This window comes from Sebastes umbrosus, chromosome 1, assembly GCF_015220745.1.
Source record: "Sebastes umbrosus isolate fSebUmb1 chromosome 1, fSebUmb1.pri, whole genome shotgun sequence".
NCBI lineage: Eukaryota > Metazoa > Chordata > Actinopteri > Perciformes > Sebastidae > Sebastes > Sebastes umbrosus.
Window position 1 is genome coordinate 38,684,735 of NC_051269.1, and position 22,886 is coordinate 38,707,620.

At 38.5% G+C, this 22,886-nt stretch overlaps 1 protein-coding gene across 1 annotated transcript in view; it reads left to right on the forward strand.

Moving 5' to 3' along the window:
• Positions 1-20,642, forward strand: part of mitfa (melanocyte inducing transcription factor a) — a 33,029-nt gene extending 12,387 nt beyond the window's left edge. The window contains exons 3-10 of the mRNA XM_037785544.1: positions 15,144-15,356; positions 15,454-15,549; positions 15,686-15,794; positions 16,230-16,313; positions 16,655-16,711; positions 17,167-17,242; positions 17,429-17,576; positions 18,696-20,642. Of these exons, the coding sequence (XP_037641472.1) occupies positions 15,144-15,356; positions 15,454-15,549; positions 15,686-15,794; positions 16,230-16,313; positions 16,655-16,711; positions 17,167-17,242; positions 17,429-17,576; positions 18,696-19,097 (1,185 nt within the window). The 3' untranslated portion in view covers positions 19,098-20,642. The remainder of the gene's footprint in view (positions 1-15,143; positions 15,357-15,453; positions 15,550-15,685; positions 15,795-16,229; positions 16,314-16,654; positions 16,712-17,166; positions 17,243-17,428; positions 17,577-18,695) is intronic.
• Positions 20,643-22,886: the final 2,244 nt, after the last annotated feature.

Sequence of the window (22,886 nt, forward strand, 5' to 3'; positions counted from 1 at the left end):
TTCTTAGTTCTCACCCTGAAGTGAAACGTAGTTTGGAGACCTCATCGGGGATTCCTCCCGGTGAAAGATCTGTGTGATCTCCTGTCTCCGGTCAGCCATGTAGTGTGAAAAACACAACGACTTAAAGACTCCCGATTACAAGACAGTAAGTTGTGTAGTGTCAACAGTACAGAGATCTGAGGACTTGGAGAGTCGTGTAGTGTGAACTCTGCTTTATTCGACCACACAGTGACTTGAGACTAGAGGGATGTGTTAAATTACAGTAGATTATAAAATGTCATTCGTTGAATACCCAGTATAATTATACAATACGGTTGTACTCTGTTTTTGAAACGTAGGTTATGGTTATTATTGCATGTCTAATAATGTTAGCAATCTTTTCCTGTTACTCTGAGTAGCATTAGTCTATTTTAGGGGCAAAATACAACTATTTACTTTAAAGGAAAGTTTTTCATGTTGCATTGCAATAGCATGTTTAAAGTGATCATATACCACACAACTAATCAGTGCTGATACTCTATATAATAGATAAAGGAGTGATGATACAGTACATGAATTCCTTAGTTATAGCTATGCCGTGTTCTAAGCCGACCGAATGGCATGCAGCAGATGATAGAACATTCATTACAACCAGAAGAGACTTGACCTGGATATGCAAAACATTTACTTGTGAGCATCTATGCCCCCCGGTCACTGCTACGCCGTCTGCCTCCACCTCAACCAAGCACATTCTGTAATATCACCCTTGCTGATAACGAATACAGCAAGAGAGAACAAGTCGGCTGATAAGACCAGCAAGGTCGCCAAAAGTTTGCCTCATCAGTCGTCCCCTTCTTTTTTTTGGGACTTTTTGCCTTTATTTGATAGGACGGAGAGATAGGCAGGAGAGAAAGAGAGCAAGAGAAAGGGGACATTATGCAGCAAAGGGACGTAGGTTGGAATTGAAATTAAAGGTTTTCTTATTTCTTCTTTTTACGTTTTTGTAATAATAATAACTTTATTTATATAGCACCTTTAAAAACAGAGTTTACAAAGTGCTTTGACAGATAAAGCAGAGCAAAAGCAGGATACAAGTAAGGGATAATGTCACATCGCCCCGTACATTATCCCGCTTATTAAACAGCTACTTACTTAAGAAATCAATAATTTGGCACAAAAATGGTCCGCCAGAGTCCAACATCAGATCTGCGCCCATAGCAACGGTCTGTTATACATATTAACAGTCTGCTATAAAGAAATAACAGACCGTAGAACGCCGTGACTGACCAATCAGAATCGAGTATTAAACAAAATCGTGTAATGAGGCAATTAACAACAGAAAGCCAATCAGTGAGGACAAACAAAAGCAAGACAAAACGAAAGGTTAACTTTAAACACGAAGAAAAAAGACGATAAAATAAAAGTTTGAGATGAAGGATGTTCTTGCTTCTTTAACTGCCGTTTGATAAATCTTCATTGCATCTTTCCAAAGCTCATAAAAAAAGTTTTGTCCATTTTAATTCCTTTCTCCTGCAGTCTCTCTTTAATTCCTGGGTGGATTTGTTAAGCCAGAGCTGGGGTGCTCTATTCGACTTTTTGTCTTTGTAAGGGGCAACAGGTCTGACAGGTGTGATTAAAAAGAGAGATCAGCTCCTTTACGTTAAAAGTGGATTTAAGGCTGTTAAAGAAGCAGCAGTAAAAAGCTCAGAAAACTTGCAAGCAGGCGTAGAGGCGGCGGACAGGTGACTGTGGATAAGCACATTGAATAAAACAGCTTTGTGATCAGACACAGATATCTTTAGACTCAAAGTTGTCAGGGCTAAGATCACTGCACAGAACCAGATCAAGGGTGTGACCCTTCGAGTGTGTGGGCTCCTGTGTTGCCTGAGTGAGGTTAAAAGATTTAAGACTATATCCGTAAAATCAGTGGAAGTGAATCATTTTAACAGAAAAAATTGTATTATAACCATAATAAGAAACACATTTATGAATGAGGCTCATTGTCACTTCTGAGCTGAATGCTGCCCTTAGATATCTAATGGTTGGATTTAGACTACTGCGATCTGATCCAACTCCATGAGGGATTCAAAAAAACTAATAGTTCAAACAAAATAATATAATAATAATTATTATGGACTGTGGCTACATTCAGACAGTATTTTTAGAATAGGGGTTGCATAAATCTGACATCCCGGTATGAATAAACTAGGCGACACTAAGGGGTCAATGAGATCAACAGAATTTATCTTAACTTCAATCTACAGTGCAGATCCACATGCCTACAATAATTGAATTTGGAGGCTAAACGATAAGGCACATAGGCATAAAATGTCGTCCTAAATAGTCATATGGTTGCCAGTCGCTCCTTACAGAAGATCAATTTATTCAAAAGGTCAATTTTTTTCCTTGTGCGGACTTTAATTAACTTAACCTTCCTCCTGTGTTAGCTTTCTGTTACCATCTCTTATGTTAACGGGTCGGTTTTGACCCATGTCTTAAATCAGCTGTAAAATACACTAAAAACAATTATCTATCATCCAATTTGTTTCTCATCTCTTGGTTACCTTGTTAGGCTTCCTTATCCATGAAAATATTGGTTTTAATATTTTTGGTGTGGGCCTCTGGGCCTTTTCTTTGTCAGTATACCCCTCGATTTCAATTAAAAAAATGGTAAAATGAACCTCAAGAGAATCATATAAATAAATAAAAGGTTGTTGTGTTACCTGACTATTACTAAGGGGTATTAGAACACATCTCTTTTTTGGACAATATGAGACAACAGTGGTGGTGTCTGTAAAAGCAAACTTTGAGGAAAGTGGAGCCCTGTCCTTCACCTGCAAGATTTCAGCGGGCAGCTCAGGTTTATTTTTCTTCACTGTGCCCACCATGGTAAGTTTCCTCCTGAGAAGTTCTTGTCCAAGGTCATAGCTGGTAAAGAAATTATCACAAGTGATATTGTGACCCTGCAGTCCAGTAGTCATATCGAGGACCACACGTTTTCCTTGGTTTTTCTCAGGAATGCCACTCGCAGCTTTGCCTGTGTAAATCTGTAGATTCCAGGCATAGCTGGTTTTTGCATCACAGGCTGCCCAGATTTTTATGCCGTACTTCCCTGGCTTACTAGGTATGTATTGCCGGAAGGGGCATTTTCCTCGGAAAGGGACAAGACGTTCATCCACTGTCACCTCTGGCCCTGGGTTGAACATCAGTGGAAGGAGCTGCACCCATCTGTCCCAGACATCCCTGATGGGGGCAAGCTTGTCAGATCTTGCTCTGGTATCTCTGTTGTCAAATCTGAGGACTCTTGATATCATTTGAAAGGTCTGAAGTGACATTGTTGCCCGGAAAATATTTCTGCCTGTCGATGCGTCCCAGAGACTATCAGTGGCCTCATTGCAGGATCTGTACACTCCAGCAATAAGAACAACACCAATATAAGCATCCAGGTATTCCTCATCAAGCTGGCTGTCAGTGTGTTGGCTGACAGTGCACGTATGATTTCAGTTTTGGCTCTAATTTTTGCTTTATAATCTTATTTTTATAACTGGGTCGAAACCGACCCTAACAACACAAAGGTCATAATTTCAACCAGAGCATTTTATAATTTAGTGAAAAAAAAAGTTTTTGTTTTATTTTGTTGAAATAGAGGTTCCTGACAAAGTCAAAAAGCCTTGATGCAATAAACAAAATTTATGTGGTTCTTTTATGCATTTAAAACCTAAAACGGGTCGGTGCCGACCCTAACACAAGAGGAAGGTTAACTTAATGACCCTGACGTCAAGTGATTAGAAACTAAAACAGCTGGAGAAAACTGAGAGAACGGACTCCGAAACGAGCGTGCTCATTGTCACTTCTGAGCTGAATGCTGCCCTTAGATATCTAATGGTTGGATTTAGACTACTGCGATCTGATCCAACTCCATGAGGGATTCAAAAAAACTAATAGTTCAAACAAAATAATATAATAATAATTATTATGGACTGTGGCTACATTCAGACAGTATTTTTAGAATAGGGGTTGCATAAATCTGACATCCCGGTATGAATAAACTAGGCGACACTAAGGGGTCAATGAGATCAACAGAATTTATCTTAACTTCAATCTACAGTGCAGATCCACATGCCTACAATAATTGAATTTGGAGGCTAAACGATAAGGCACATAGGCATAAAATGTCGTCCTAAATAGTCATATGGTTGCCAGTCGCTCCTTACAGAAGATCAATTTATTCAAAAGGTCAATTTTTTTCCTTGTGCGGACTTTAATTAACTTAACTTAATGACCCTGACGTCAAGTGATTAGAAACTAAAACAGCTGGAGAAAACTGAGAGAACGGACTCCGAAACGAGCGTGCACACAATCGCCACTTCTACTACCCCCAATATGCCTCTTCTGTCTCCTGTTGGGCAGTGCCTGAAATGGGCCGGTACTCACCAGTACTGAGTACTGGTACTTCTGATTTTTGTCCACATGAGTACCCTTACTTCTTATTGCGTAGCCTACTGCCACCTCCTGGTGTGTCTAGATGCGCACCCCTAAACACCTGCATTAGCTAGCGTAATGCTGAGAAAACAGCAATAAAATGACCTTTGGTATTCCTTCTCATTAACCAATTTAATCTTTAGGCCAACAGATATCACATTTTAAGTTGGTTTTATTGGTGCATATATGTAATATTATATTTGTGTACAATTTAATTCATATCAATAACCACATAAAAAAGTTTTTATTAACCAAATTATACATTTATGTACAAACTGTGGAAATGTATGTCATATGTAGGGCCTAGTAATGAACTGCATTCAAAATTACATTTGAAGTGGAATATATTATCAAGATATAGCATATGTATAAATATAAATATATCCAAGACACATGCGATGATAATGTCATGCAACTGCTGAATTAGCGTACTGGCACCTTTTTTGTCTCGGTGCAGGCACTGCTGTTGGGCATGGATGTACTGCCTCATGGCCCCACAAAGGTCAATGCCCTTGACTTCATGTTCCCATTCCTGTTTTAATAACAGAGAGAACAAAATGTGCCCAACTAAATCTGCAGACTTATTGTATTTGATATCAATAACTCCTCAAAAATAAACAAAAAAACATGGCAAACTAAATTGTCAAAGATTGCTTTTAACACACTAAAGTGTGCAGTGCATTTCCAAAACAGATAACTGAATACCCTGTTCACCGTCCTGTCAGGCAGAGTTAGCAGATGTTGCGTGCATTGTCACGGACATATACAGCCACTTAAGTCTCCACCGAAGCAGCTGTGTGCCTGCCTGGCATACTCTGTCAGGGTTTCCGCCAGTGTATTGCAAGCCCGGTGTAATGTTAGCGAGTGTCTGGTCGATAGAGAGAGAGTGAGCGCGCGTGTGATGATGAGTATGAACTTATTAATAACGTTATAGCTGTGAACGTAGCATTGCAGTGTTTGTACAGTTTATTTGTTGGTGAATAAATGCTACAACTCCTCAAGACCCAAGCCAAGTTCTCATGTCTTGCCAGCCAGCTGCTGAAGCTGCTGTGAAGGAAGTTAGCCCCAAAGTTAGCAACAACTCAGGCCTGACCTTTAAGTTATTCTCCAAGTCACTCCTCTGAGTTTTGCTCAGCTTTTTTTATTTTTTAATATTCAAACAGTTAAACGGTTAATTATTAACATCCCTTCTGCAAACTATGCATGCTCTGTTTGCATCAGGAAACACAAAGTTGAATGTTAAAATGTCAACAACAGCATCATGTTGTATATTTAAATTGTTACAGTCAGAAAGTGAGAAACATCTGATGAAAATAAAACTTATTTTCAAAGTCATTGTTAGAGTTGTAATGGCATTAAGTACTCATAATGGTACTCGGTATCAGCAAGTACCCAAATCATACTCGTAAAAAGTGTTATTGGTGCATCGATTGACATAATTTCCACACAAAATAAGAACTTGTGCCTTTTTTGCTACTGTTGACAGGCTGACAAAAACCCTTTCATCCACTAAGTCATGCAATGAATTTTCCTCCTTATTTATTGACAAGATTGAGAGAATTAGACAGGGTAAGAAATGTTCTTCCATCCACTTAGAACCAATTATACTAGCATGCTAAAATTTGATCCTATCAATCAATAACCTTTGAGGAAATTGAGCAACATCTGAAAATTATCCTCCTGCTGCCTTGATATCCTTCTTCTTTTTCAAAAATGTTTTAACTGTATGGCATCAGATCTTCTGCATACAACTCACTAATGAACAAATAGAGTCCCATAGCAAACCTCCAATTTTGAAGTAAAATCACTGAAAAGGCTGCTTTTCAAGCTTCACAGCCTTCTAGCCCTAAACAATTGTTTTAATGGTTTTCAGTCAGGATTTCGACCACATCACAGCACATCACAGAGACTGCCCTTCTTAAGGTCTTGAATGTCATCCACTTAAACACAGACAGTGGAAAAGTCTTAGTATTATTAGATCTCAGTGCTGCATTTGACACGGTCAACCACAGAATACCAGACACACTGGAAAACTGGTTGGGACTTTCTGGCACAGTGCTAAACTGGTCCTGACTGATCCCTTCTGAATCCTATTTGAAGGACAGGGACTACTTTGTGTTGATCTTTAATTACAGTGTACATAAATTATGTGGAATCCCCCAAGGCTCCATGCTCGGGCCTCTTCTGTTCAACAGCTACATGCTGCCACTAGTGCAGATTATGGAAAACAATAAAAACTCTTACTATAGTTATGCAGACAACACACAGATTTGTATCACCTATTTCGAATGTTATCAGCCCATTGAATGGGCGTTATGAGTGGTTACCACTACCATTTTAAGGTTTCAGACGAGGGGTTCTCAAGCTTTTGTATGTTGAGGCCCACTTCTGAATTTTTACAAATTTCCGAGGACCACCTTCCCAAATAAATGACAAACTGGGCTCCAACAACATTTTTTTAGTTTCAAAAACCTCTCAACTTTGTATCACTGCATCCGAGACATATGTCTTTAAAGGGGAGACTCGTGGGTACCCATACAACCCATTTTCATTCAGATATTTTGAGGTCAGGGGTCAAGATATCCATCTGAAAATGGCCATGACAGTTTTTCCTTACCAAAATTTTGCACATATTTGGAGAATTATTTAGCCTCCTTCCCGACAAGATGGCAAAACATGGTTGGGACCAATGGATTCATTAGGTTTTTTAGTTTCTTATGATACTGGTAGCTTTAAAACTGAACCAGCTTACAACCTCTGAAAGACAGAAGAGCGGTCATAAGATTCTGAAGAGGTTAATTTAACCATTGGGCTGTACCTCTACGACCCACTGGGTGGCGCTCTGAGGCCCACCAGTGGACCCAGGCCCAGTGGTTGAGAATAGCTGCTTTAGACGGGCCAAACTGCAACTACCACGTTCTGAAAGTGAAAGTGAAACTTAACGTTGTGAACTAAAACAAAACAACTTTAGGTAACAAAACCACTTGGTCAGGTTTAGGAAAAGAACGTGGTTTGGGTTAAAATAAGTATGCTTGTTTTGTAACTTGCATACGTGGCGTAAAGTACGTAAGTTACATAACAAAATATGGCAAAATAATTCAAAGCTGACTTTTGGTTTCACAGAGGACACAGACAGCGGTCTCTTGGGTGAAAGTCCTGTGTTTGTTTGACCCATACAGCCATCCCTACCTCCTCCGTATAGGATTTTGTTGCTATTTATTCTAAGTCGCATCACTTACTCCTTTGCTCCTGCCAGTAGACGTTGCCGTCGTCTTCTTGTACAGTGGAAACCACTTCTTGTGATCACAGTTACAGTGATCATCCTCTTATATGGATAAAAAAGCTTGTGACAGAATCATTCCTATTCAAATGTTGTTTAAATAATTTGCTTATAGTAATCAAGCAGTCCACTTACAGTGTTCATTGTGAGTCTTTTGATACATGACAACATCTGGAAAAACATTTCAAAACTACGTTAGACTAATATTAATTGAATTTTTGTTTTGTTTTTTACTCTACTCCCTTGATAATTTTCCTCATGGACCGTGGGCTTTCTGGCTGGATACCTGTGCAAATGTCAGTTAGATGACAATCTGCATGAGAAATGATGCACAACAACAAAAATTCAGTTATAATAATCATCCGCTTATAGTGATCAATTTGACCCGGACAGACATGATCACTATAAGCAGTTTCCAATGTATCCGTATCGGTGATCAACCACGTGAATAGATGATAACGACCTTCTGAATCTTCAAGCCACAAATTGGACTTGATTTTATGCTTCAGCCCAACAAAATTGCATGTATTCATTCAATGAAACATTTTCCACTTGGTTGTTTTGTGACCTCTAATCATATTAGAGGAACTTCATGGTGATTTCAGCTGCTTTGACTTAAACTGACCTTTTATTGGTGACTTTTCCAAAACAAATAATTTTAAAGTCACATTTTCTGACGCTCAGTGAGCCTCTGATGACCCAGTGGCACCACAAGTCTGGACACGTTTTTCGATGATTTGCAGAAACATTATTCGCAATGGTTTCCAACAGGGGAAGTCCAGTCTGCGACAGCAATATGTCCTACAAATGATATGTCTTGTGTTTTTATAGTGGATAAAGTAGATTCGCTCTGCTACTAATCTAATAAAACCATAACTTGCTATAAATGTTATCATTCATTTACATTAAGTCTAAATAAACATATGTGCTTATAATCAGTTTACATCTATTGGCCCCCAGAGATGCTGATGAGTGCATAGTAGATAACGTAATCACCAAGGTTACATGTTACAGTACATTTCTCACATGTACAGTAGTTCACACTACACCAAATGGCAATTTCACACAACACAATACTCTTTTTGAGCATGAGTTGCTGAAGCTTGAAACAAAAATGCAATGCTTGTAGTTGAGAGTTATTTATTTTATAGTTCATTAGTTAATGGTTTTATTATCCAAGCATTCCTCCATCTCACATTGGCTCGATCCATCGCAACTGGTCGCTGGATATCAAACGCTCGTGACCTTTTTGGAACAAATTTCAAATGAGTTCACATTGCATTGTATCATTTCCTGTGATTCACTATGCCTCAGATCAGCTGAAAGAAATACAATAGTATGTGTGTGTTGGTAACAAGTGAGAGCCTAATCTGAACCAGCCTGCTCTGTGAATCATTGTCGGTATTTTTGTGATGAAAAATGATATTGTGTCGGAGGTTGATCATTATCTGCGCTTGGAAATCGCTTGGATTGTAGTGCAACTGGTCTCATTAATAATATGTCATTTAAAATGCTTATGATGTTATTTAGGGTGGTGATTCCCAACAAGGAGGTACTTTATTCAATTCCAAGATCACTTTGTCTTGTATCTCTTGTAACAATATCCACTCTGGTATAATTAAGTGTTAAATAACCAGATTAAAATTATGGCTGAAACGATTAGTCGATTAGTATAGTCTCTAGTATAGTCTCTAATTGATTGATATATTAATTGCCAAATATTTTGATAATTGATTAGTTTTTTATCAAACACAAATGCCATACATTCTTTGGTTCCAGTAGAGGATGTTCTGCTCTTCTCTGTTTTATATTGTTTTATACTGGTTGGATCGACAGAAAGTTTTCTGCTGAGGAAAAGGGTCTGCTTGTGCACAAAGTGAAAGTGCGCGAGTAGATGTATGTAGTCCTTGGCCGGTGGACCCTCTGCCTCCGCCATCTCCCAATCCTCTGTCCCATCAACAACTCCATTTGACTGCATATGTGCAAATGCACCAATAACCTTTTTTATCAAGAATAAGAGTCTTTAAAGGGTAATATCTTACCCCAGTAATGTGAACAGCCTATCTCTCTCTCTCAATAGAGGCCTGGTTTATATGGTTATCTGTTACATATTATTTATTTCATATAGTACTTATCTGTCCACCCATCCACTCCACACTTGTTTTATTGACTTGTGTTGCCTTTGATGTGATTTGTAAGCAAAGACTTAGCTCTAGCGCACACTTAACTTTTAGCACACACTGCATGTTTACAGTAGCATCCTCCTTTGACAAAATGCCCCCGAGTGGTGCTGGTTACCAAAGAAGTAAGAAACCGAGCGGAGCTGGCAGAGAGATATGAATGGATCTGTTTCTTTTCAGGGGTCAAGGAGTGACGACTATCTCTTGAAATGTTACGTGGTCCTCAAGGCGTCTAAAACACAAACCCATGTGCTCTCCTTGAGAAGGTAATAAACCTCCGTCTCACAAAGAGTCTATGAATAATGTGAGAGCCCGGTTTGCTGTAGGGATAAATGAAATACATTCATTGTTGATAGCTCCTTCTCAACCCAAAGGTTTTGGCTGAAGGAAAAGGCCACACTGCGGAGGGGAGACAAAGAAACACTCTACTATGTGTTTACAAAGAAAGCTTTCTCTGTTTTATCGTATAAGGCTCCGTCCAGCCAGAGGGCACTTCCCCTGTGTTTGTGTTCACCTCTCCAGCTCCTAGTGAGTTTGTGTTCCGGCAGCGTTACACGAGATGCGGCTGCAGACGTCTGCATTAAGTAGCTGCACGTCATCAAATGTGAGGCTCCCGAGAAGCAGCGTAACTCCTTACATAAATGTCTGGGGATAATCTACTATTCAGCATCATGATAAAATCAGCTTTCAGTTCAGTTCTTTTCTACTCTGTGTGCTTTACTTGTAATAATAGCAGATTCACATCATCATTAATGGTGACAAATGGCAAGTCGATTTTGTTTATATAGCGCAATAACACAAATTTGCCTCAAGGGGGCTTTGAAATAATGTAAATAATTGATGCTTCAGTTTTCCTTGGAGCAAAATAATTTTATGTACTTTCAGTTGAGTGCATTAATAATACGCAGCACTGCGGCATTGTACTCGACAGTTAAATCATGGAGCCCAAATTGTAAAAGATGTTATTCCTCTCTGGAGTATTAGTCACAGGCTAAAAAGCGACAATTAGTGTTGGTGGCACAAAAGCAGCCACACACAACTTATTCAATGCAGCTGTGAGACCTGCAACAAATAAGTCATTATGAACAAAATCCCCTAGATAAACATTTGAGATAAACACAGATGAAAGGGGATGATTTTGAAGTGGACATTGTCTCTTTTACCCTTAAAGGCAACTTGTAGCCTACAGTAAAGTCATTTGAGTTTATACTACATCTTATCAAAGGGGTCTCTGTAAGACCCTCAGACGAGTGAGTCTCGTTTCCAAAAACTTAGAATTCGCCTTTAGATGACCAATTTCAAATTTTGTGTGTTAGACAAAGGTACTTACGTGGTGTTAAAATGACTTGCTATATATTTACTATATGGACAAATAACCCAACGCTTTATCAAAAGGTCATACATTTCCTGTAATAGCAGATGTTATTGCCAATCGTGTGTCTTTGACCAAGACAGAGAACCATGGTTCTGGAGAGGACGGCCGACTGAATGTCCAAAATGTAAATGAAATGATTGGTTTGGTTCATGCTTGCTTAACCCCCTTTTACTCCCATATTACTCCCAAATGTGATTAATTAATTTAATTTCACTTCACACTAAACCGAAACATTTGGAAAGCTTTAAAACAATTACTACCATTTACACAATAAGGGCAAGGTCACACATGCGCGAGATTCGCATCTTCGCATCACTTTGAGTTTAACTTTAGTGAACTTTAACGCAGTCTCAACCAATTGCAGAAGAAAGACGTGTGTGTTGTTGACCCCAGTTGGCACTGCCCCCATTTAACACGAATATCGCCTCATTCGCACTTGTGTCACCCTAACACTGACTTTACTACAACACCAAATTTACGACAACAGTGTGTCATCTGAGGTCTTCTCAAAAAAAGTGTTACGTGAGCAGCCACAATGAGCCGTCGGGACTGTTCCAAGCCAGAGTTGGGAAAATATGTACAGTAACAGTACGTATAACAAACGGCAAACAATACAAATCTTTATGGGTTTTTTTGTCGGAGCATTTGATTTACTGATTGCTGTCGGGATGTAATGAGAATTTCAACTAACATAACAAAAATTATTTCTAAAATGTTTACCAACCCTACATTAAATGTCTTAAAAACATTTTATACGTGGTAAGTGAGTCTCAGTCTGTTTGGATAAATGCTGGTAACAGAAAACAAATTTTCTTTAATGTCTAAAGTTATCAGCCTCATAGATGTGACTTAGAAGGGGCCTGCTACACCTACCAGTTGATTCAGAATCTATTCACATGGTTGTTCACCGATACGAATACAAGAAGACGCCAACGACGGGAGCAAAGGAGGATGTCATGTGATGTAGTATAAATAGTGACAAAGTCTGACTGTTCATGTCCTGTGGGAAATCAAAAGTCAACACACTTTACCGTTACCATTTTGTTACGTAACTTAGGTACTTCACTAAGGCCAAGTTTCACAAGTAATGTAACAAGCATACTTATTTTAACCCAAACCACAATCTTTTCCTAAACCTAACTAAGTTGTAGTAGTACAAAGCTGGTGTTTCTCACCAATTGCGATGCGAAAATGTGTCTTTTCGTCAATGAGGCCCAGTGAGTTTCCTCCCGTGTCCACTCCACACAACAAAAACCAATGCAGACAGACAACGTCTACGGGACTAACATTAACTACACAATACATAAACTAATCAGACTCCAAATTTGATGCTAACGCTAGCATTTGTGGCTAGCCCCGTTCCGTGACCAACATATAACATTAGCAAGTGCATGGCCATTTTCAAAGGGGTCCCTTGACCTCTTACATCAAGATATGTGAACGGAAATGGGTTCTATGGATACCCACGAGTCTCCACTTTACTAAAATGCCCTCATTATGATAGTTTGGGGCAAGTCATAGTCAAGTCATCACGCTGACACTTTGACAGCCTGTTGGGCTTGAGTTTGCCATGTTATGATTTGAGCATATTTTTTATGCTAAATGCAGTACCTGTGAGGGTTTCTGGACAATATTTGTCAAACATTTTTTTCATATCAGCTACATCAAAGGATTTAATTGGTCAAACATATATTTCCGCAGCTCCGTCCAAATATTTTTTCCTCGCAGGAATGTTCTGCAGGGGTGTGCAAGCAATCATAAGAACGCACCAAATCAGTTTTTATGTAAGGCCCTTTTTGTGATGACACATGGAGCCATAAACACATGTAGAATGGTCTGTTCTCTTTGCCTCATTGAACTCCTCTTTACATTGGACCATTAAACTTGTTGTATTCGTCCAAACTGACCATTCGTCCAAACTTTGTTGGCCTGTTTTTGGGATAATGTTAACTGTTCTATGATTAACGTTTTACTCTGAACTCATTTTTGCCTGTCATTGTGCACATTACACTGCTTTTGAAGAGAAGCGTGTTATTTGATGGGTCATGGTTCCACCCAATTTCCAAGAGTGCTAGTTCCAACATTTTTCAAGAGTCAATCACCACACCCTTTGAGCCCCATCCAGTGCACCATTCATAGCGCCATCAACTGATTCACAAAAAATTAAGCCTAAAAAAAGCTTTGGAAGAGATAAACTCCCTTTGAGTGCTGCTCTATTAATACAGGGGTTGATATCCAATGTTTTCTAGTACAGAGAGAGCGGACCTTGGCTGGGCAAAAGCTTATCTGAATACTCAAATCCAAAACGTTACCATTAAGCCTGAAAATCAAGCCGTTAACCTTCTTTACCCTGCGAATGTGATTGCATAGCAAATGTGACGGTTAAATGTAATTAACCTCCAATCTCAAAAATTAATAATAAATGTATGATTTCATATGGCTAGTTTGTATTGAAACAATGGTGTCAATTGTGTTGCTGGCGCTCAGAACAAATAATGTCTTATACCAGATGAGCGGAACTAAAGATTAAACGTTAGTTAGCCTTAGGCAAGCTTCAAGTCGCAGGCTACTGGCCAATCAGTAAAAAGACTTCTTTGTGAGCCAGAGGTGGTGACGTCAAATGGGCTCCATAAAGACATAAATTCATAGTTAAAGTGGAACAACACAGCAGTGGGAGGATGAGTCTCAGTGTCCTCCTCCATTTATTAACTTGCATAACTAATGAGCCATAAACTCAGGATAAATTCAGCTGGACTAGTGATTTCTCTCAGATTTGCACACACTAGCTTGCAGTCCACGCAGTAGGCTAACGAGATAAAGGGATTATATACTGTATGCAGATTATTTTTTTTATCAATTACTACTCAAATAACATGTTGGAAATGCTTGAATACAGCCACTATCAGGTGAGATGGGTTGACTTTTTTGTCTAATTTTATTCCAAAAAATGGAGATTGATTGGAATACAGTCTGAAGATGTAGTTTCATTATTTTCTTGTGTCTGCAATAGTAATTATTTTGACAGTATGTACTGCTAAAGTTGCTGTGTCGTTATCCCTCCCTACGCAATTATCTACAAAGTTCACAACCGTTGATGCTACGGGAACTAAACGGTATCGCAGAAAAGCTGATGAATGCTGACTTGTTTTTTATAATGCTGTATAAGTTGTTGAGGTGCTGCATAAACTTTAAATGGTCATAAATTATGTGACACAACTGCACTGCTCCACAGTGTCGTCTCTGTGGAGAAGTTTTGTTCCGAGTAAATAAAATGTTCCAGGGTGAATGATGCGGTCAAAATAATCTGCACTGCAATATTTGAATTGTAATGTCAGGAGAATGAGTTATGTTTAAACACATTTCAACAGTGTAGCGTTCACAAAAAAAGTGCTCCAAATCAAGCCGGCGATCAGCCTACTAAAGTTGACTTTTAAAAGTGATGTTATCAGGCCCATTGATCGGCATAATATATTAGATTAGTAATTTAACTACAACTCAGCAGTACAACTTGACTCCTTGTGGTTACGTTGTAAAATAAGCTTGTGATTTGGATTTGAAATAGAAGCATCAAACGTGAAGCTGAATCTGAAATGTCTTTTGATTTACAGGTTTTACTTATTTAAATTTTTTCTGTGATCACATTCAAAGCTTTTTTTCAAATGAAAATTCAAAAAGCCATTTCATGTTTCTTTTAAATATCATGACCTATTTGTCATCGTTTGTGATCTTTAATTCTGGTTTTATTCTTTTAATATTTTTCATTTTTTATGCTTTTACAAAAAGTAGCTACTAGAATTAATCCCCAAAAAAAAACCCAGGTCGTAATGTTCACGTCTTGCTCACACAGGTGCAGTCTCACCTGGATAATCCCACCAAGTACCACATCCAGCAGGCCCAGAGGCAGCAGGTGAGGCAGTATCTGTCCACCACCCTGGGCGGCAAAGCCGGCAGCCAGTGCCCCAGCCAGCCCCCCGAGCACGGCATGCCGCCCGGGCCCGGCAGCAGCGCCCCCAACAGTCCCATGGCCCTGCTCACCCTCAGCTCCAACTGTGAGAAAGAGGTACAACTGCTCATTACCAAACAAACACTATTGATTTCATTACATTCAGATATACCCTGATGATTATTAAATCAAAATATGCTTTTGTGCCATACAGATGGATGATGTCATTGATGATATTATTAGCTTGGAGTCAAGTTACAATGACGATGTTCTTGGGCTTATGGACCCAGGACTCCAAATGAACAACCAGGTAATTTGTCAAGATAAAAAGGATATGCTGTATATCGTAAATATGACTGTAAAGGGATGCATTTGAAGTCTCTGTGTCTATTTGAATACATAGTTGTTATTTCAAAGCGTGCATTATAATGTCATGTCTTTAATAGCTCCCTGTGTCTGGAAACCTTCTCGATGTGTACGGCAGCCAAGGACTTCCACTCCCCGGCCTCGCTATCAACAACTCCTGTCCATCCAACATTAAGAGGGAATACTCAGGTAAATTACTGAGTAACATCTCCCACACACATTGTCACTTTATGCTTTTTTATTGTTGATTTACTCAGACGTCATTTGGCTTGAATTTAGGTGCGATGAGTGCTGTAAATTCAGACTGTGAAATTATTTGACTGTTAATTTTGTGCACTTTTCTGTGACTAATATCTGACTCTCAAGCAAGTAAATCTCACTTGATATGCCAGTCAGATCTGAATAAAGTACACATTGAGAAAAGTTTGTAAGTTGTCCAAGATCTGATACAGTGCTATACTGTAGATTATTTTGTTCATGACTAAATCCTTATCAAGGATGAAATCAACACATTTCCAGTAGAATGTAAAAAAAGCATGACTATAGGCCAATGTCAATATTGTGTGCAATTTGGAAATGCATAATATACTAATAAGTCAATTGTTTGCCAAATAATTACTCAAGGTCCTGGCATGAAGCAAGTACTGGACAAGCCTGATCCCTGCAGCATGTATGAAAACTATCAAAGACAAGAGGGCTTTCCAGTAGGTAAGCAAAGCAAAATGAAGAAAGTGAAAAAGGTGATGTTTTGTAAAAGCTGTTTTCAATCGGATTTTTCAGAAACTTGTGTATGACGAAATCGCACACAATACAAATCAACTGTAATTATGCAGCTATTAAATAACATTATTTTAGCTTTATTTCACTTGTAAATGATTATCCAGCATGACATCAAATGTTCTAGTTGACAAAGTAAGATATTTACTGTACAGTGTGTGAAATACTAATATGTAATTCCATTCATTTTATAGAATTAATGCCTAATTATCCATTGAATTAAACGATGACGTTTTCTCAAAGCAACATTCACGTCTCTCTTTGCTTCACAGAGGCTGAAGTCCGTGCTCTTGCTAAAGAGAGACAGAAGAAAGACAACCACAACTTAAGTGAGTCAATCAAAATATAATCATCTGAATTTTTATAATTTTCTTAACGATTAATTCAATAGTTGTTATGTGTCTAAGAGACTAATATCTGTTTTTTAAGAAGTTTAAGAGGTTTTCTATAAAATATCCCTTTCAAATTTTTTGCAAATATTATTTATCACTGTTATTTGAATTGTATTATTATTATTATTATTATTTAATATTGTTTTTTTGTTTCTTTTTAATTTAATTTAAAACATTACATTTATTTATTATTTTATTTAATTTCCAGTTATTCAGAATAATTGAACAAAAACGTAAAATCTTAATCTATTTTTAAATCTGTAAGTCAAATTTATTTGTAAAATTAAAATTTCTGATCATTCGTTCATTTTATGACCTGTAACTAAACATTCAAAGAAAGAAGGTTTACGAGGCTGCTGTACTTACTGTTTATTCTATTTGACAAATTCTAGTTGAACGAAGACGGAGATTCAACATCAACGATCGCATCAAAGAACTGGGAACCTTGATACCCAAATCAAATGATCCGTAAGTATGTTTTGTATGAATTTGTCTATTCATTAACTTTATTTGAACATCCTCCTCTTCATACATCCGAGTGCCCTTAAAGTTTAATAGCTTATACACTCAGAGGGGGCGTAAAGAATCCAGTGCTGTTTTGGTCATCCGGTCAGCTGACTCTGACTGTAGACCTTTGTCTCCTGTATACCCCAGAGACATGCGCTGGAATAAGGGCACCATTCTCAAAGCCTCGGTGGACTACATCAGGAGGCTACAGCGGGAGCAGCAGAGAGCCAAAGAGCTCGAGTGCAGACAGAGGAAGGTGGAGCACGCAAACCGCCATCTGATGCTTCGTATACAGGTAGGCCATTCGTCTTTAGTGGAACAAACGGTACCGTAAACGGAGCCCAGGGAGGCACCCTGCTTCACTAACAGTATTGGCATATTACGTTATTTTATTCTTCTACTCCTTTACCAGAGGCTAATGTCGGCAGAGGTAGTTAGTTGTATATATTGTCATATTAATATCATAAATTGTTTGAAATATCTCAACGATTATTGGATGGATTGGCATACAATTTGGTGCACACATTCATGTCCCCCACAGGATGAATTGTAATAACTTTGGCTCACTTATCCTGTAGCACCACCATTAGGTTAACATTTCAATGTATTGAATATGTTTGCGCACTTTTAATACAAATTAGCAAATGTTAGCATTACTAATACACAAAACTAAGATGTGAACATTGTAAACATTATACCTGCTACACATCAGCATGTTAGCATTGTCTCTGTGAGCATGTTAGCATGCTGAACAATGGGCAACCTCCAGGTCTGAAAAGTGAAGCCAATGCTGAAGTACCTTAAACTTGCATTCTTTCTAACAGCCAGCAGGGGGCGACTCCTCTGGTTGCAAAAATAAGTCAGGTTGTATAGAAGTCTATGAGAAAATGAGCCTACTTCTCACTTGATTTATTACCTCAGTAAACATTGTAAACATGAGTTTATGGTCTCAATCGCTAGTTTCAAGTCTTCTTCAATACACCATGATGTTCATTTAGTAAATTATGGTCCCATTTAGAGTCAAATAGACCATAAAGCAGGGGATGCTATAGAGCGTGGCTACCTTGTGATTGATAAGTCGCTACCACAGCTTTAACCCTTTCATGGTGTGTTTTCAGTTCAATTCAAGTTCATTGCAAGATTTTGGTCACCTAAAATTGTCTTATTCGGCGTTTAGTTGTACTTACAGTAACTCCACCATTTCGTGTCACTTCTGGTTGCAACAAAACAAAACTGGCAATGGCCAAATTGCTGAACTCGAGGCTTCAAAAAGGCAGTCCACAAATCAATGAATGATGTCACTCCACTTCCTATATACAGTCTATAATGCTGACGTTAGCTCAAAAGACTCAGGGAGCCACTAAGCATTGCATATTAAGTTTATTAAATTTTGTTTATTTCTAAAATCATCTAGGAGTTGGAGATCCAGGCCCGTGCTCATGGTCTCTCAGTGGTGTCATCCTCATCTGTCTGCACGTCGGATTTGATTGGCCGAGCCATTAAACAGGAGCCCGTCCTCGGCGAGTGTCCCGCAGATCTCTACCAACTTAGCTCAGCCCCCGACATGTCCCCTCCGACCACACTGGACCTCAACAACGGAACCATCACCTTCGACCAGATTCCCGGAGATGCCAGGGACTCCGGTCCCTACGGAACCTCCAGGACCTGTAACATGAAGGAATTGGTAAGGGACACCCTGTCGCCGATGTCCCCGAGTGATCCCCTGCTGTCCTCGATGTCCCCAGATGGCTCCAACAATGGTAGCAGCATCCACAGTTCCAGCTCGAGTATGGAGGAGAAGGAGCACGGCTGTTAGCATACTGACACTTTCTATCCGTAGCATCCCATCAACGAGGCACTCACCTTAAAGTGACATGACCGAGTGGATAAACTCTATTATAAACTCTATTTTTTATCTTGATTGCATATTGTTCTCATACTTTTTGCCCATTTATTGCTGAACTCTAATGTTCAAATGCTGTATGTTAATGTGACTGAGGTGTTTCGGTTCCTCGATTGTACACAGTATTTTTACATTCCTCTAATCTTGATTATGACATAGACTGGTCAACTCTTTGACTTTAAAGTTTATTTTTGTCTTTTTTAAAAACCAGGGTTTTCATATTTGTCCCAAATATACTCTGTATTGAACTGTCCATGGCAAAAGAGATAACATACATATGTGAAAATGTACTGGTAGTAAAGTGCAAAAGGTTTAATGTTACAAAAATCAATTTGATTTCTGACTTAGTACATCTAACAGGATTAAACTTCTGATGGTCCCATCGTATGTATAATCACCTGAAACTAAGAATCGTTGTGTTTTCGTTACCTTAGAATGAGCGTTTATATCTACATACGGAGCGGGTTCTCTTCACGGAGCCAGTCGCCATGTTTCTACAGCAGCCCACAATGGACAAACCAAACTTTGGCTCTGGATAGGACCATTTACGTTTTCATGTTTTCACGTCAGCCACCGTAGTTCTCCTACACGCTTGGCACACGGAAGAAGTTTCAGTTGGCTGCAATCTGCAACCTCACCACTAGATGCCGTCAGATCATACACACTGTACCTTTAAAGGATCAAGTATTGCATATAAGTAATTGTTTCTAAATATTTTAATTTATATTTTTTATACCCTGTGAATGCTCTTAATATATTCTTAAGAAATAGCAAATCAAACATTGACCACATGAGAGGTATTTTTATTGATATTTTTATTAGTAAGTATTATTCACAGCATTTATTTATTTTTTTCTTTTATTCACTTAGGGCTCTTTTTTATTACATTTGATTACTTTAGATTAGTTTTCTCTGAGGACCGCCCACAAACACGTTATTGATCTTTTCCTATTCCATGATAATTAAAGTACAAATTTTGATGACGAAATGCAAATAAGACAAAAGTAGTCTTTGACAATATTGGGTAAATATAAGGTAAAATTCCCGAATATTGATCATGTACTACAGTATTTTTAAACTGTTATAAAAAACAAGAAAGAAAAGACAAATACTTCTTTATTTTGGGTCCACAGATGACAAAAGCACTATATGTAAGTAATAATATGTAGTAATGATTGTAAAATAAAATTGATAAATAAATAAACCAAAATGTGGTTTATATGCTAACAAGGACTCACAGCAGCCTTTGTCCAAATTATACCACTTTGTAGGCACTGATCAACTATTGATTTCATCTTTATCTTACATTACTCAGAGCTGAGGAGAAGTATACGGAGGGGAATCTTCTTTTTTTTATGTTTGGACAGAACTGGTTGATACAATATGTGACGTTTTTGTTAATGTTTGTTATCTCTTGCCAATATTGTAAATAAATAAAACACTTTGAGATATGTTGTATATAGTGCCAACATTTTGTTTTGGTTTTGTGTGATTTTGATAGATGCATTGATCTATTTTATATAAATATATATGGATATTTATATCACATTCGTGGGGCAGCTTGCCGTATATGAGACTGATGAAAACGCTTCAAACTCTCAGTTAAGTTGTCTTACTGTCATGAATTTAAACGTAATTTTTAAATATTATAAGATGATATTATAATGTAAAATATATATCACACATCCACATCTCTCCAAGACAGGACACGTGCTCTGATGTGACACACTGAAAACACTGGATGTAACGAATGAGGTTTGTTTTAGCTTTTCTTTTGCTACCACCATTAAAATAAGAGAATGTAACACAGACTTTAGTAATAAGGTTTAAATCACTTTCTTCATAGGTTTAGGGCAGGACGCTGGCTCAGTGGGTAACACTGTCACCTCTCTACTGTGAGTGTGAATGTGTTCTCTGTGTGTGATGGACTGGCAACATGCCGGGACATGTTTCAGCCACTTGCCACAGGGGATGTATTATATGCGTAAACTTTCCTTAATGAATAAACGTTTTGCCAACATAAATAAAGTGATGACGTCTTGATGGATTCACCAAGCAAATGCAGATTCATAATATGATCTTTTTTTTTATTCTATAGGCACAGGAGCTCCTCATTATCATCCAACTCTTACATCATTTTTCTTTTCCAGCCATGGAGTGGTGTTGGGCAAGACTTATACGGAACTATTGAATCACGCCAATCAAATAAAGCAAAGACCGCCTGACAAAGGATTTGAAAACCGCGGCTCCAAATAAACATAAATTACATGCTACGTGCAATCTGCCGCAGTAGGCTACTAGGTATGCCTGGCATGTGTGAGAGGTGCCCACATCAGCCTGCACAGAACGCATATGTGCACAGCCGCAGGAGTAAACACAGGATCAGGCAGGTAGATCCTCTGGACTGTAATTCCAGTATGTTTGAGCTAAAAGAAAAGTGGATATTGGACTTATGTTTGTCAGTACCCTAAATGAATAGGTCTTTTGCATGGTAGACATTTTGACTTGTCATTCTTGGAAAAGCACAGGTAATAAAATGACTGATGGCTGAATTCCAGTTAGCTGCTTTCACTTCAGGGTCCTGGTATCGTGCATGCTGGCTCACTGTCACTCTCACTGATGAGTCATCGTTAATGTGATCAGTAACACCTGTGCTTTTCCTACTATGGCAAGTCAAAATGTCTGCTGTGAAAAAGGCTCATGCTAATGTCCTCAGCTGGTGTTCCACCGAAAAAATATCAAAAGTTTCTGATTAATGAAGAAATGAAGCTCTAGACGAAAATAATAATCCAAAATAAGTGAGTATTATTACCATCAGTAATCCAATAATATCAAGTGCCTCTTCCGCAACTTTCTTTAATTGGAAATGAGAAGGCCTATTGTGTAACTGTTGCTGTCTGTTCTCATAGTATCAGGTTTGTGTTACAAATGTTAGCTTAACTTAATGAAACATGTAGCCCATCCTAATTGATTAACTTAGTGTTAAAGTAGTCCAACTGTCATTTGTGAGCAGTGGCCTTGCCTTATCGTCTAAAAGCTGGAACAATACACATGCCTTTAGAAATGAAGTTAATGAAAGTGAGAAGGATGTCAATATGAACATTTAGTGTGCTATATTATGAAAAAACACACACAGATTGATATGGTTAAAACCTTTAATGGGACACGCTTACAAGTAGATGTAATATTGAAAGAGAATAGTTGGCAATCTGCTTGTTACATTACTTGCTAGCTGGTGCTATGATGTTCAAAAACATCAAAAAGTGTTAAACATTTCCTTTCTAATTTTGATCTGATTCACAGCCCTTTGAAATGAATTCATAAGGCCGGCAGCATCTGGTATTGCATAACTATTTGAAGAGAAAGTATAGTAATGTCGAATTCACACCAGAGCAGTGACGAAGTGCGGCCTGTGGCGAGCTGCCATGCAATGTCTATATGGAAAGCTGCGGCGGCCGCTTCCGAGCTCAGCGGGCTGGGGCCGTTTGATTCAACTTTTAGTGGCAAAGTGCGGCCAGAGAATACCCGCAGCCAATCAGTAAACAATGAATTTCTTCCCACCTGAAACACATTAACATGCCTTCCGGCCACAGAAACATTTTATTATTGCGACTGAGGTGCACTTCACCGCTGCCTGGTGTGAATTCGGTGTGAGAACACAGGCTGGACAGAAGCCTGTAGAAATGGGTGGTTAGGTTACCC